We start from the raw sequence: 13,932 nt of genomic DNA, 5'->3' as shown, positions 1-13,932 counted from the left end.
ACCGTCTCCAGGGGGTCCAGCCGGGAGGGTGGCCTCTGTTCTTGCGGCGTGAACCGTAGTAAACAAGGGGCTTGGATCCTTTTATTCCTGGCTCCTCGAGCCTGAGGGTGCAGCTCCCGCAGTGTGTTCAGGCTTTTCTTTTCTCAGCACAGCCATGCGGGAATTGAGTCGGGCGAACACCTGTGTACGCCTTGCCTCACCGCCGTTGACCTCTTCTGCCTCCCAGCTCTCCTCTCTCTCCCCCCCTGTGCTGAACTCGCTGACTCCTAGCGTGCTAGCGTGAGGAGTTGGCGGCTGCTCCTGGGCAGGCGCTGTGCCCCCCACACCGCGGTGCCCTCCATGCGCCTGTGACGGTGGCCTCGTCGGGCGCTGGCCCCGTCGCGTCCTCACAGCCGCTTGTGTGCGGCCCCTGTGCTGTGCCCAGTGTGGGGTCGACCCCCGCTCCTCCACGGCCCGGAACACTTGGGGAGCGCAGAGGTGGCCTCACACCCACCCGAGCTTCTCTTCCTGCTTCTCGGGGCGGGCTCCTCCTGAGGGGCCCGGGTCACTGTGCTGGCACAGGCCCCGCAGGCTCTGAGGCCGTGTCTGGGGCTCCTCTGCTCCCCGAAGCCTCTCCCTGGGGTGCCCACGACACCAGTGTCCCATCAGTGCTCCTGCCGGGCCCTGCAGAGCAGGCTTCCCTAAACCCTGCTGATGAGCTGGCGTTCGTTTCTGAAGAGGCCTCCCCTTTTTCTCTCTTCCTCCTCTGACCCCATCTCTGTCTGAAACATCCCTGTAGACTCCCATGGCTGTGGGGGTTTTGTTTGTTTGCTGTCCATTATCTTCCCCCCCCCCTTTTTTTTTAAAGGACTCATTGCCCCAACTTTGGCCAGCTAGAGTGCTCTGTGTATTTGTAACATTTTATTTGATACAATTTGTAACTGGCAGAAACATGGCGGGAGTGGACAAGGCGAGGCTCTCAAACACTCTGCCCAGATCCCGGCCGTGTCTGAAGGTTTACCCAAGACCCTGAGCAGAGTTTGTTTATGTGGGTTTTATCTATGAAAGTTTACTATCTGAAAGTTAAAACAAATTTTTAATGTGTTAATTTTTAAACGTATTTTAAAATAAAAGTTGACGTAAATTAGGTATTTCTCGTTTTTTAACTGCTGATTTTCCACAACATAAGCATGTTGGTGAGGAGAGTAGGGTTCTCGTTTTTGCCGGTCTCTCCAGCCTTTGGCTCGGTCTGAGCATGCTGGCTTCTCACCCGGTGCTGCCTGCAGTCTCTCACCTCGGCTGTTCTGGTTTGAGTTCCTGAAGAAGAGTCTTGGCCTGAAGCTGGGAGAGGGAGAGCTGGCATTGTTGACAGCACGCTGGAACCCGGCAGGGGAAGAGTGACGGCTCCGTGGACGTGACACCACGGCCTGATGGCTCCCCCGACACCCAGCATCAGGAAGGCAGGGTTCCCTCTTGTCACACGTCACGTGTGGCATCCTGGAGGAGCCTCCTGCGCGTGTGAGGGAAGGAGTGACAGGGAGGACTCAGGACGTCCCGGTCGTGTGAGAGCGGAGGGCAGCACCGCCCTCCCCGCCCGCATCCTCACTGACGCCCGCTCGCCGGCTCCGCGTCTTTTGCCCTCTGCGTGATTTCTCATCCTCTCCACGTGTGACTTTCTGTGTGACTCACTCGAGAATGAATGACCACTGACTGTTTCAGGGTGCGTGTCCTTAGCATTGGTTCACGTGCCGCCTGAGGACAGTTGGTCTCCCCTAATCATGGTTGTAGTTGCTGTTAATTATAGTAATAATATCAGGAATCAGCATGTTACTAACTAGTAGGACATTTTAGTGAGATGCCCCTAAACTTCCAATTCTTACTGGAAAGAATTATTTTGAAATTCAGCCCACTTTATCAGAAGTATAGATCTGATCATTAAGTCTTTGATTTTCAAAAAATACTTTGCTGTATTTCCATAGCCTTTAATATTTGGCTGAACTTGTTTTCCCTGTAGCCGTTCTCCACATTTCTTCTCCTCCTTACCACGACACGTAAGCGTTCCCCGTGGGACTCTGCTTATACAGGAGCGTCTTTCTGTCGCTGTTGGATGGTGGTTCTTCCCTGTCTTTTCACCAAATTCCTTTAAAAGAAAAACTAGGCCTGAAAAATGAAAAGAAAAAGAAGATGAGAAAAAGGAATGAATGAAATAGGATGGAGCCAGCACACCTTTTTTTTTTTTTTTTGCAGAGATCATGGGTTGTTGTTGTTTTCTTTTTAATGATTTTCAAAATGAAAAAAGATATTTTGGAAGTGGAGCAATGCCCCTTTTGAGTGACTTCCGAGTTTCCAAAATGAGTAATTGGTCCACAGATGTCTAAGAGTAGTCGGTGGTTGTTCACTGCTTTCTCGTTTTCCCAGCTTCAGCTTGCAGGGATTCTAATTCTTTCTCACACATCATTTGATAAAAGAGATGAGGTCTACGACAGAAATTCTTTCTTAATAAGTGAATCTGCTTTGAAGAGAGGAATGAAATCAAGCAGTGGTGGTTTTTAGCATCTTATAGGAAAGCCGGTGTGTCTGTCTCTGTGCTGTCTGCACGCACCTCTGAATCACGGAGCAGAGGAGAAGCCCTGTCTTGCAGGCAGCACTCGTTGTCACGGGGCGGCAGGGGTCACTCTCCCCCTTCTCCCACTGCAGGGCTACACCAAGTCCATCGACATCTGGTCCGTGGGCTGCATCCTAGCAGAGATGCTCTCCAACAGGCCCATCTTCCCCGGGAAGCATTACCTCGACCAGCTGAACCACATTCTGGGTAAGGTCCTCAGTGTCTGGGGCCCACGTCCACGTCAGAGCCCTTTGTGAGGTGGACACGAGTTCCTGCGGCTCTGCGACCTGTCATAGGCGTGAGCTGTCTCTGTTCGTCCTTGGTTGGAAACGTGGTGAGAAAGTCCAGCCTCGGGCGGTGGTGAGAAGACAGTGAGCGCCAGTGTCCACCCCCCACTGCCGGCGGCGCGTGGCTGGTGTCCCTTGGTCTTGGTAACTAACAGCAGATTATTTTATCCGATAGGTATTCTTGGATCCCCATCTCAGGAAGACCTGAATTGTATAATAAATTTAAAAGCTAGAAACTATCTGCTCTCTCTTCCACACAAAAATAAGGTGCCGTGGAACAGGCTGTTCCCGAACGCCGACTCCAAAGGTGAGTGTGATCTCGTCTGGCTTCTTCGAGAGCTCTGGGCCCCGGGGCTGCGGCTGCTGGGCTGTCCTACGGCCCTGCTTGGCGCTTGGTCTTCACCGCTCTCCCTCTTACAGAGGAGCCGCGGCCACGGGCTAAGGGGGTCTGGAGGTCATGTCTAGCTGTCCACATGTTGGTTTCTGTGGTACTTCTTAACTTGGATTAAGTTCATTTCTTTAGAATTATCTTGTCATTGGATAATTTTTAAAGTCAGGTTTATCATAGAATAATTTACATAGAATAAAACTCAGCCTTTTCACTTGTGCAAGCCTTTGAATTTTAACAAATGTATGCAGTCTTGTAGCCTCACCCCAGTCGGGATGCAGAGCATTTCCATTGTTTCCAAAAGCTGCATCATGCCCGTTTGTGGTCAGTCGCCCCCTCGCCCAGGCCTGGCAGCCAGAGGTTGCCGGGCCCACGGGGCAGCTGGGCGGGTCTGCTGGCCCTCGTCCTGCAGTGGATCCGACGGGGTGCTCCGTGCCGGCAGCAGAGCCCCGAAAGAAGCAGAGCAGGGGCTGCAAGGTCTGAGAGCAGGGTGTCCTGCCACAGCCTGTTGGCCAGAGCACGTCACACGGTCAGCCCTGCTCCCCGCACTCGGAGAAGCCGCAGAAGGGTGGGGGCCAGTCCATCTGCCGGCACTCGCTTCTGCTCTCCTGCTGTGGTGTGCAGAGATAGGTGTGTCCGCCTAGGAAACGCTCAGGGTCTGTTTTGAGGCCCTGGACGTGCAGCGGCAGTAAGACGGACTAAGAGCCTGCCTGCAGGTAGCTCATCGTCTGGATTTGGATTTGTCTTGTGAATAGCAGTTCACAGAGGAGGAAGTGTGAAGTCTGTTAAATACAGGAGACCGGCCTTGATGTGATTTATTGTATGAGGTGTGGACCTTGAGAGGTCACCACAGTTTGGTGACCCCTGTGTGGTCCCGGCTGTGGGACGGGCCTCCTCTCCGCACTCTGGTGACTCAGGGGCAGGTCAGCAGCTTCATTGTGTTCTTTGTTCCAACAGCTCTGGATATTGAACTTGTGAGTTTTCCAACCAAATGGGGGGAAAGTGGCATTTTAATTTGTTTTTCTTTAATTAAGTGTGAGGTTGAATGTTTTTTCACATGTTTGTTGGAAATTTCTGGCTGCTGAGTGCCTTGAACCAGTAGTAATGTAGATTTTCCTTCAGAGGAATCTAGTTTGGGATTCTCTCCGAAGTTACTGTGGTGAAGGGGAAGAGATGATTCTTCAGCAGATGGTACGGGGCTAGTTGAATAGCTGTCTGAAAGAAAATCAGATTAAATCACTATTCACACATCAGAGTGAATTGCAAAACAATTGATGATCAAATACTTTTCTAAAAATCATACTGTTAGAAATTAACAATATTTAGAATACTCAGTATTTTTCTGATCTCTGCTTGGGGGAAAAATATCTTCTTGAGCTTTAAAAACAAACACACCAAGAAGACAGACGTAAATGAAAGGTGGTTGGTCCGATCACAGAAGCATGTAGAGCAGGTTAGGCCTGGCGTGGACAGGGGTGTGAACTGCTCTAGGTCGCACAGCATTTCCAGCGTCCCCGTGCTCTGGGGCTGCTCCGGGGGGCAGGCTGGGCGCCACCACCCAGCCCTGTGACTTGGGACAGTCACTGACCTCACTGTTGCACATTTTCCTTACCTCAGAATGGGGCGAGTTTCACCCACCTCGTAGGGAGCTGGGAATACAGTCCCTGAACGTGATTTTTACAGAGTTTTCGTAGCAAGGGGAAGCACGCATGAGCAGTGTTTACTGAGGAAGGAACACAGCACTTGTCGCACATAGTGTGGCCTCAGCTCTGTGAGAAGACGCAGAGGAAGGTTCTACAAACACGTCAGAGATGAGCGGCGTGACGGGCTGTGGGTGCGGGGAGTCCTCAGGCTGGAGGGCCGGCTCTGAGGCCTTCTCTGCCCGCCTCATGGGAGCCGTCTGACTGGCCTGGCCCAGAGGGCTCTACCGGCCCGTGGGCCAGTGGCAGCAGGATGTGGATTCTGGGCAGAGCCGCTTTGACCGGTCTGGGCTCTGTGGTGCAGCGGTGCCTTCCCCTTCCGTCTCTCCTCTTGGCAGCCTCTTTCCTCATGGTGACACGGTGGCCTCCAGCAGCTCCAGGCTCACACTGGCCTGTGTCCTGAGAGCTCCCGCCCCTGGTGGTCACTGCAGCCAAGCCTTTGTCCCGTGCTGCCCACGGCAAGTGCAGCCTCGTGGGTCAGATGGAGACGCCGTCAGCGGGAGAAAGACGAGTTCTGTCCCCTCGCTCCCGCTTCGTCTGTCCTTTCTGGGTGCCTCTGGCTGCGCCGTGTGGCTTGCGGGATGTTCGTTCCCAGCCAGGAGTCAAACTCATGTCCTTCAGTGGAAGCGCGACGTCTTCACCACCAGGGAAGTCCCTGTTTTTTGAAGTTAAAAAACAAATGCAGTTCTTGTGAGAAGTCTGTCTCCATTTGTCAGATAACCTGCTCTTTGGAAAGCATGCAGACTTTGTCACTGCCCCGTAAACACGCGTGCACGCGCCTTCTCGGTGGGACCTTCAGCAGCGTCCTGTCCGCCCCCAGTCTCCTGTGCAGTGAGTGCTGAGCTGACTCTGGGGTCGGGAGAGTTTAGCAGACGGCAGGTGAGGTCCTGGAGGAGGACGGGGACTCTCGGGGGGTGGACAGAGTCCTCCCCGGGCAGCGCCAGAGGGGCAGGGCCTCGGAGCCTGTAGAGGAGGGGGCCTCCAGTTCAGGTCCTGGTGCCCACCTCAGAGGGGTGAGAGCACAGGGCGGGAGTTTGAAGGAGAGACAGAAAGGACCCCGGGCAGTGGGGGCTTAGGACACAGCAGGGAGGGTCGGCCTTGGAAGGGGAGAGGGTCCCCTTGCCGGGGCGTCTGCACTCTGTGCTCGGGTGTGGGCTGAGCCCGGGGCAGGGGACTCACTCTGCCCCACGCGGTCCTCCGTGCCCTCTGGCTCACGCCACGTGCGACACAGCGATGAGGGCGTGCGGGGTGCCCCTGCCGCGGGCCTGCCTGGGGCTGTGCTTACAGCTGATCCTTGGGGGTTTTCAGGAGCAGGGCTCTGAGCTCAGAGGCCGAGAAGCATGGTTGTGGCACAGCCTGCACAGGTGGCCGCCTGCTCTGGCCCCGCTCGGAACCTGGGGCTGAGGACAGACGGGAAAGGCGACAGCGTGTTCTGCTCAGGGTCCCACCTGGTGGGTGAGGAGGCTCAGTGCGCGCACCAGCCAGGCGTGCCACCCTGTGGCCCGCAGGAGAGTGGCCCGTGGGGCAGACGGTGGGGCCACAGTGCTGCGCTCCCACAGAGCTCGCAGGACAGCGTGGGGTCCTCCCCCCCCCCCCGGAGAGGCAGGGTCCCAGCGGGATGCCTTCCCGGCCTCAGAGGGACGTCAGTCTTTGAGGGGCAGTGGCCTCTGCACCCCAGGAAGCGTGTGCATGGGCAGTGTGACTCGGTGCGGGCGCAGCGCCCAGGGCCGGCAGCTCGCCTCCCCCAGCCTCCTGTCTGCGCATGTGCAGGTGGAGCGGGCTGGCGGGCAGGCCTTTCTCAAGGAGCAACAAAGAAAGACGCGCTTTTCCTTCGAAGTTGTTGCCTAGGGTTGAACGCGAGGTCTGATTCAGGAATGCCCCTCGCTTGGGAGTATGTCCCTCTTAGCAGCAGCAGGAGGTGGAGGTTAAAGACAGTACTGGCGTCTCTGACTGCTGCTGCGGACAAAGGTCACAAGTCCTGACGCAGACGTCGGTGCTGGGGGGGGCGGGGGCCGGGCAGGCCCTGAGGCAGACGTCCGTGCTCTTGGGGGCCGGGGGCCGGGCAGGCCCTGAGGCAGACGTCCGTGCTCTTGGGGGGCCGGGGGCTGGGCAGGCCCTGAGGCAGACGTCGGTGCTCTTGGGGGGCCGGGCAGGCCCTGAGGCAGACGTCGGTGCTCTTGGGGGGCCGGGCAGGCCCTGAGGCAGACGTCTGTGCTCTTAGGGGGCCGGGGGCCGGGCAGGCCCTGAGGCAGACGTCCGTGCTCTTGGGGGGCCGGGCAGGCCCTGGGGGCACTTCTGGTACGCTGGGGCCAGCAGGTGTCCCGTGTTCCCGTCACTAGTTAGAAAACATACTGTTTGTAGAAATTCATTATGTGGACTTGAAAAAGATCCTGCTGCTTTTCACACTTGACTTTATGGACGTGAAAAAAGTCCTTTGTTGTGTGGAGTTTCTCATCACATTCAACGCTGTTTGCTACGCGGATGGACTCCTCATTGAAGGTGGGCAGGGGTGGCAGGCAGAGGCGTCTCACATGCGGGCAGAGCCCAGCGCACATGGGCGCACGCGCCACTGAGCGGGCAGCGGGCACACCGCCCAGCCGTGCTCTCCAGCAGGGAGCGTGTTTCCAGGGGCCTGCGCCTCACACACCCCTGTCAGCTGGAACCTGAAAGGAGGAGGCTGAAGCCGCGCGGCAGGAAGTCAGCCCTGCAGAAGCGACCTTGGAGCTGACCTAAGAGCCCTACATACAGCCTCTGCTTGCGACCCTGCCGAGTGGAGCCATGCTTTCGGACCAGGCTGGGCAGCGTGTGGGCAGACTTGGGCCTGACTCCTGGCTCCGTGTGGAGCCTTTGCCGAGCGCGCCGCCTTCCTGAGTCGGCTCTGCTGTCAGACGCTCGGGGGTGGAGCAGGCTCCCTCAGCCCCCCTGCTTGTGGCTCTTGACTCCAACAGGAAGTGCGGCGCGTTCGGTGACTGCTCCTTTGGCTTCTCACCTCTGCAAAACCTTTCTCTTTGTAGCTCTGGACTTACTGGACAAAATGTTGACGTTCAACCCTCACAAGAGGATTGAGGTGGAGCAGGCTCTGGCCCACCCATACCTGGAGCAGTACTACGACCCGAGCGACGAGGTGAGCGTCCAGCCGCCTCCCGGCGCCCCCACCGCTGGCCTGAGGCGGCGCCTCCCCAGCTGGAAGCCCCTTTCTCCTGGCCTCCTGCACAGGGAGGGCCCGGCAGGGGGAGGGCGCACGGCAGAGGGGGCCCACGGACGGCTCCCGCGGCCTGAGCCAGGGAGAGGCACGGAGCCACCGCACGGCCTCCAGAGCGTGCTGGCCTCGTGTCTGCGGTGCCTGCCTGCTGAGAAACGCTGGGCCCAGAGGTGCGCGCCAGGGCTCTGGGGGAGGGTGCCACCTGCGGGGCGTCTTCTGTCTGGGAAGGCCCCTGTTCCTTGGCTCTGTGGCAGCTCTGGGGCCTCCCCTGTGGCTTTGTTCCTGGAGAATAATGAGGGCAGTGCAGCAGGAACCAGGAGTCCAGTCTCCCGGTCAAGATGCACAGACGTAAGCCTTCACACTCCTGCCTACGGAAAGCGAGAACCAGGTGGAGTGTGTTCAAGGGAAGGTGGACGAGGAAAGGAAATTGAAAAGCAGATAAATGAAAAAGAGAAAGAATGAAAAGGGGAAGCACATATCCGTCAGCTCCCAGGAACAGTGGAGGCCACCTCCCTGGTGATAACAGGGCAGCCGCGGAGGACGAGAGACCCGCGGCACCCCCTCCCTGGGCGCCGGGGGTCACAGGGCGGCGTGCCCAGGGCCCCACGCGGCGAGCCCTCCTGCAGGGGAGCAACTGCTCCTTTCCTCCTTCCCCTTTAGGAGGCCAGAGCCGAGTCTGCGGTCTGGGTTTCCTATCCCGTAAGACCTGGTGTGAGGATGGCAGGGATGAGGTCTGGGGGTGCCTGGTAACAGCACTGAGTGTCTGAGGAGAGTCTGTGACATACGTAGACGGTGTTAACTTCCTGGTTATTTATAGAGAGAGGGGATACTTTAAAAAAAAAACCAACGAAAACTTACCAGAAAATACAAGAATGACCACTTTGTAGTCTTGTTATACAGTTATTAAAATTTTGGAATATTTCCATCTCATTTTTACATTTTTGTATCTAAATTTAGAAAAAGTGGGGTTCATTCTGTTTAACGTAAATATGGCCATTTGCCACAATTCTCATCTTCCTTGAGGCCTCGTGTTTTACTGTGATTCTTCTTCATAGAAAGGTCCTACTGTGTGTTTAACTGGACGCACTTGTTTGAGCATCAGGGGCTTTGGCTGTGAACACGCAGGGCAGCCAGCAGCAGCCCTTCCCGCCCAGCGTCGTGCGGGGTCGCTGCCCGCTGGGGGTCCAGGGCGCGCGGGGTACACCTCACGCCTCAGGGCCGGTGCTGCCGGCGGGAGCCCAGAGCCTGGGCTGCGGCCTCCGCCTCGGCCGCCCCCCCTGAACGCTCTGTTTTCTCTTCAAGCCCGTCGCCGAAGCGCCCTTCAAGTTTGACATGGAATTGGACGACTTGCCCAAGGAGAAGCTCAAAGAGCTCATTTTTGAAGAGACTGCTAGATTCCAGCCAGGATACCGATCTTAAATTTGTCAGGTACCTGGAGCTTTCACCGTATAAGTCCTGGCAAAGGAGACAGGGTGTTATTAAATGTCATTAAAGAGGGATTTTAGTATAGAAGCTTCGCAGCCCGAGGTGTGGTGGACAATACAGCAATGTTGGTTGGTTTTTTAAAAAGTGCTCAGAGAGAGGAGACACTGATCTCAGTTTCAGAGAGTCTGTGGAAGGGGGGAGAGGGGGGCTTGTGTCAGAGCTCTAGAAGTGAGTGTGTGGCAAAGAATTCAGACAAGGGTGAGGCCTCTGCTGGGAAATGTTTGGGACACGCCGGTGTGGACGTCGGAGGGCCGGGCAGGGGCTTCCGCACAGCTGCTTCGTGCCCCTCCCCCAGGGCAGTCCTGGGGGACAGTGGTGAACCCCGAGTCCTTCTGCTCCCAGGGAAACTGCGGGTCTGTTAGGGGGCGCAGGTTTGACCTGCAGCGTGATTTCCTCAGGTGAGACGGGATGCTAGAGGGGTGCTGGGGCCTGGTGAGCCCTTGTGGCTGTGCCTCTCAGGGCTCGGGGTGGCAGGGGGTCACTTCCCGTCCAGCCTGCCAGCCTCACGCTTCCGGCCAGCCTGTGGCTGTGCTGGTCATGCTTGGGCAGAGAAAACTGGGGCATTTGAGGCAGCACTGGCCACGCCCGTGCAGTGATTCTGGCCCGCCTGCTCGTCCGGAGCAGGGGCGTCCTCATAACGGGCGTTTACAGGGCGTTTACAGGACGTGCGGGTCCCGGGGTGGACTGCCGGTTAACGAAAGGCACCCCGCCCGCACAGCGCAGCTGGAGAAGCCTGCGTGCCGCAGCCAAGACCAGCACAGCCAAAAACGCACAGAAACGCAAGGGAAGAATCCGGCCTCTGGGAGGCTCCCCTGTGGACCACACCTCAGACGCCGGGCTGCCGCTTCGATCGCTGGTTGGGAGCAGATCCCACCGCGTGCCGCCAGTTGTGGCCGAAGAAGGGCATCCAGGAGCGCGGCGCTGGCCCGGCGGTGGGGTGGGGTGCGAGCCTGCCCGCATCCCGGGGAGGTCTCGGGGAGTCTGAGGGCAGGTGCCCTGGAGCTGGAGGCGAGCCCCCGCCCCACAGGACGGTCCCCGGGAAGGTGGCCTGTGCTGCAGGCGTGTTCTCCTCTGCTTTCCCGCTTCTCTGTCTTCCCGCCGCTGCCGTTTCCCGGCGGTGCGTCCGTGGTTCACAGAGGGTCTGTCTGTCTGTCTCCCCACAGGACACGGCCCGAGGATGGCGCGCAGACCCCGTGGCTCTCCTCCAGCTCCTGACCCCGCCCGTCCGCGTGTCCACCTGACCCCTGAGCCGTCGGGGCGGCTCCTGTGCTTTCAGAGAACTCTTTCCGGCCAGAGAGCTGTTCTGGCGCCGCGTGTCGCCTCGGTGACCTGCGGCGTTCGTCCTTCAGGGCTCCTGCCACCCACCTTGCTTTAGTCACTAGCCGCTTTCTGCTCTGAGAGATGCGGTGGTCCCTCCCCTCCTGAGTCCTGCCCCGACGCCCTGCCGACCGCCGTCACCGCCGGGCCCTGCGTCTCCCGGGCACTTTACGGCACTGACAGCCCCCCTTGGCACGTCCGCTGCCCCACGTCAGTCACGCTGACCCCTCGCGGGCATCAGGTGTGCGCTGTGTGCCCGGCGTGTCGAGCACTGTCTCTTCCCTGAATGGGAGGAGGAGGCCCACGTCGGGCAGCTCACCTGCCCCCTCGGGGGGCACAGCACTTGCAGGACTCGCGCCAACAGGCGGCTTCCCCGGGGACCGGGGAAGGGGCGCAGGCCGCAGGGGCGCCCGCCCGACGCCTGAGGGCCGGGCGGGGGGGACACTGCGTCTTTCGGGCAGAAGCTGTTGTGCACTCCCTTTCCTCTTGCAGCATGTCAGCATCTCCAGCTCGTTCTTGACCTCCGCTGTGACAGTGTGCACTAAAGCCTTGGTGAGCCTGTGACCGAGCGCTGTGCCGTGCCAGGGCCCGCTCACGTGTGCGGCGCCCGCAGAAGCCCGCCCCACCCTCCTGCCTCTGCGCTCTGCGCTGAAACTGCCTGTTCCGCCTTCACTGTCCCCTCGCATGACTGTTAGAGCTTCTGTGCGGAGATGAGTCCAGGTGCCACGTGCCTGTGGTTGAGACGAAAACTCGGTTGTTGCCTCTGAGTTGTGTCCCACGGAAAACGCTCTCCAGCAGATCACTTAGGAAAAGGCACTCGGTTTTCAGCTTTCATTTCTCAGCTGTCCTTTCTTTCTTGTTTGGTATTTGACAGCAGTGGAGAATGGGTTATATAAAGACTGCCTGCTAATACGAACAGAAACGCACTTGTCATTCCTGAAAATAAACGGACGTTCTCTATCTCCGTGTTCACGTTAAGATTCAGTGTTGATTTCCTCTGGATCATGGGGTCCGAACCAACAGTCAGGCTCAGGTTGTGCTTAGACCAGGAAGGCCAGCGGCCCCCTCCCTGCTGGGCGCTGCCCGGACACTCGGGTTCATGTAAGGCGATGTAGAGAGCATGTTGGAGGGGCTTTTTCCCTCCACGCAGCAGAGAATCAGTTCTGACATGTTCCTCTGCTCAGATCACAGGTCTGCGGTGTTCCGTCAGACTCGGATGGCGCAGCCCAGAAGTCTCAAGCTGGGTTCTCTGGTTCTGTTTAGAGGGTGGCCTGTGTCCCAGGCAGGCGCCAGGAAGGGCCTGGCGTGCCGGCGCTCACACCCTCAGGCCAGAGCTACATCTGGGTGTTGGCCCTGAGATGCGTGGCTTCGCCTCCATGCACAGAGCTGTCCCGTGAAGGCACAGGGCCGCGTGAGCGCGGTTTGTGCGGACGCCTCTCCAGAGGAGCGCTGGCGGTCTGCTGCTCTCGTTCCCTGTGCGTCCTACGAGCGTGCTAGAGTAGTGTTCACCGAGGTGGACCTGCAGTTCGCTAACCAGACAGAAAGCCATAGCCTTGGTTACTAACCCCTGGGGGCGGGGGGCTTCCCCGCCCCCTCACTGTCCACGGGTCCGGTGGGCAGGAAGCCACTAACCCTGTGCTGGAGCCCCTGTAGCCTTTTACTAATCATGCCAAGCTTGGTTCAGCAGGTCAGGGAGTTGTCTAAACAAGGAGCCTGTGAAGAGCACTCGCTGTTGTGTGTGAGGCTCACCCTTTGGGTCTGCCTGCCTCTCTCGAAACGTGCGGATTAGGTCACGTGCATTCACACTGGTGACCCTGACCGCCGCCGTGACTGATCCCTGCCCCTCATCTTGGGGCCGATGGCTTTCTTGGTGTCTAAAATGTAAGCAAAAAATTCCTGTTGAAACATTCCAGTCCCTTCAGTGGATATGAAAGAAAACGCCTAACAAGGCAGCAAGGCGGACCTGAGAGGGCTTGAGACAGCCGTGCGGGCCGCGGGCGAGGGCGGGAGGCCTTTGTGTCTGTGGCGGCGTGTCCTCTTGACTCTGCTGCTGCGGCTGTGTGTGGAGGTGCCCGTGGTCGGTCTTGTCCCCGAGTCAGGTGGGGGCACAGCTTGCGACATGCATGTGCCAGTCACGTGTGGACAGTGCAGAGGAGACTGATTTTCGGTTGCTTACGTGTTAATACGGTTTTAAATTGGTAACTTTTCTATAGTACGTGACAGTATGTTAACACACGTACATATGCACACATGCTTTAGGCCCTTCCATGATACTTTTATATTTGTAAGTCAATGTTTTGGACAATCCCAAGTTTTTAAGGGGAATATTTTTGTAAATGTAGTGGTTTTGAAAATCTGAGCAGTCCTTCTGCTTAAACGTTTTAAAGCATTTGCGCTTTAAAATTGTGCTGGTGTTTGAAATGTGACCCTCTTAGCACAGGCAAGAAGCGTGTCCAGCAGAGGGAACCCAGGGCCTCCCTCACGGCGGCCGGCGTGGCATCGCGATCAGAGACGGAAAACCCCAGGGTGGTCCAGGCCTGCACCAGCTCCCCTGGAGCACGTGGCCTTCCCTGCATCCTTCATCCGCGCAGAGCACTCGAGGAAGGTCCAAACCTGCTTCCCGTCTGCTGTGTCCTGTTGGTGCCTTCTTGGTATTGTACCCCCAAAATTCTGCATAGATTACTTAGTATAATGGTAAGTTAAAAACAAATGTTAAAGGAAGATTTTATTAAGAATCTGAATGTTTATTCATTATATTGTTACAACTTAACATTTATTTGTGGTATTTGTGATTTGGTTAATCTATAAAAAATGTAAGTAGAAAGGTTTATATTTCATCTTAATTCTTTTGATGCTGTAAACGTACTTTCTAAAAGATGGATTATTTGAATGTTTATGGCACCTGACTTGTAAAAAAAACAAAAAACAAAAAAATTAGAATCATTAAATTGTGTCCGTGTTACCAAAAA

The 13,932-nt window shown here is 57.0% G+C and overlaps 1 protein-coding gene across 4 annotated transcripts in view; it reads left to right on the top strand.

Annotated features, from left to right (window-relative positions):
* The window catches only part of MAPK1 (mitogen-activated protein kinase 1), a 56,685-nt gene extending 42,753 nt beyond the window's left edge, over positions 1-13,932 (top strand). For 2 of the 4 annotated variants that reach the window (XM_081542066.1, XM_081542064.1), the window contains 5 exons: positions 2,677-2,791; positions 3,047-3,178; positions 7,974-8,083; positions 9,464-9,589; positions 13,399-13,932. In XM_081542066.1, the coding sequence (XP_081398192.1) occupies positions 2,677-2,791; positions 3,047-3,178; positions 7,974-8,083; positions 9,464-9,580 (474 nt within the window). In that variant the 3' untranslated portion in view covers positions 9,581-9,589; positions 13,399-13,932. Of the gene's footprint in view, positions 1-2,676; positions 2,792-3,046; positions 3,179-7,973; positions 8,084-9,463; positions 9,590-10,809 lie in introns of all 4 variants that reach the window. The other 2 variants (XM_081542065.1, XM_081542063.1) reach the window with 1 other exon arrangement.

The sequence above is a fragment of the Giraffa tippelskirchi genome, chromosome 11 (assembly GCF_054371585.1).
Source record: "Giraffa tippelskirchi isolate mGirTip1 chromosome 11, T2T-mGirTip1v1.2.pri, whole genome shotgun sequence".
Taxonomy (NCBI): Eukaryota; Metazoa; Chordata; class Mammalia; order Artiodactyla; family Giraffidae; genus Giraffa; species Giraffa tippelskirchi.
This window is presented reverse-complemented; position numbering and strand designations above follow the sequence as displayed.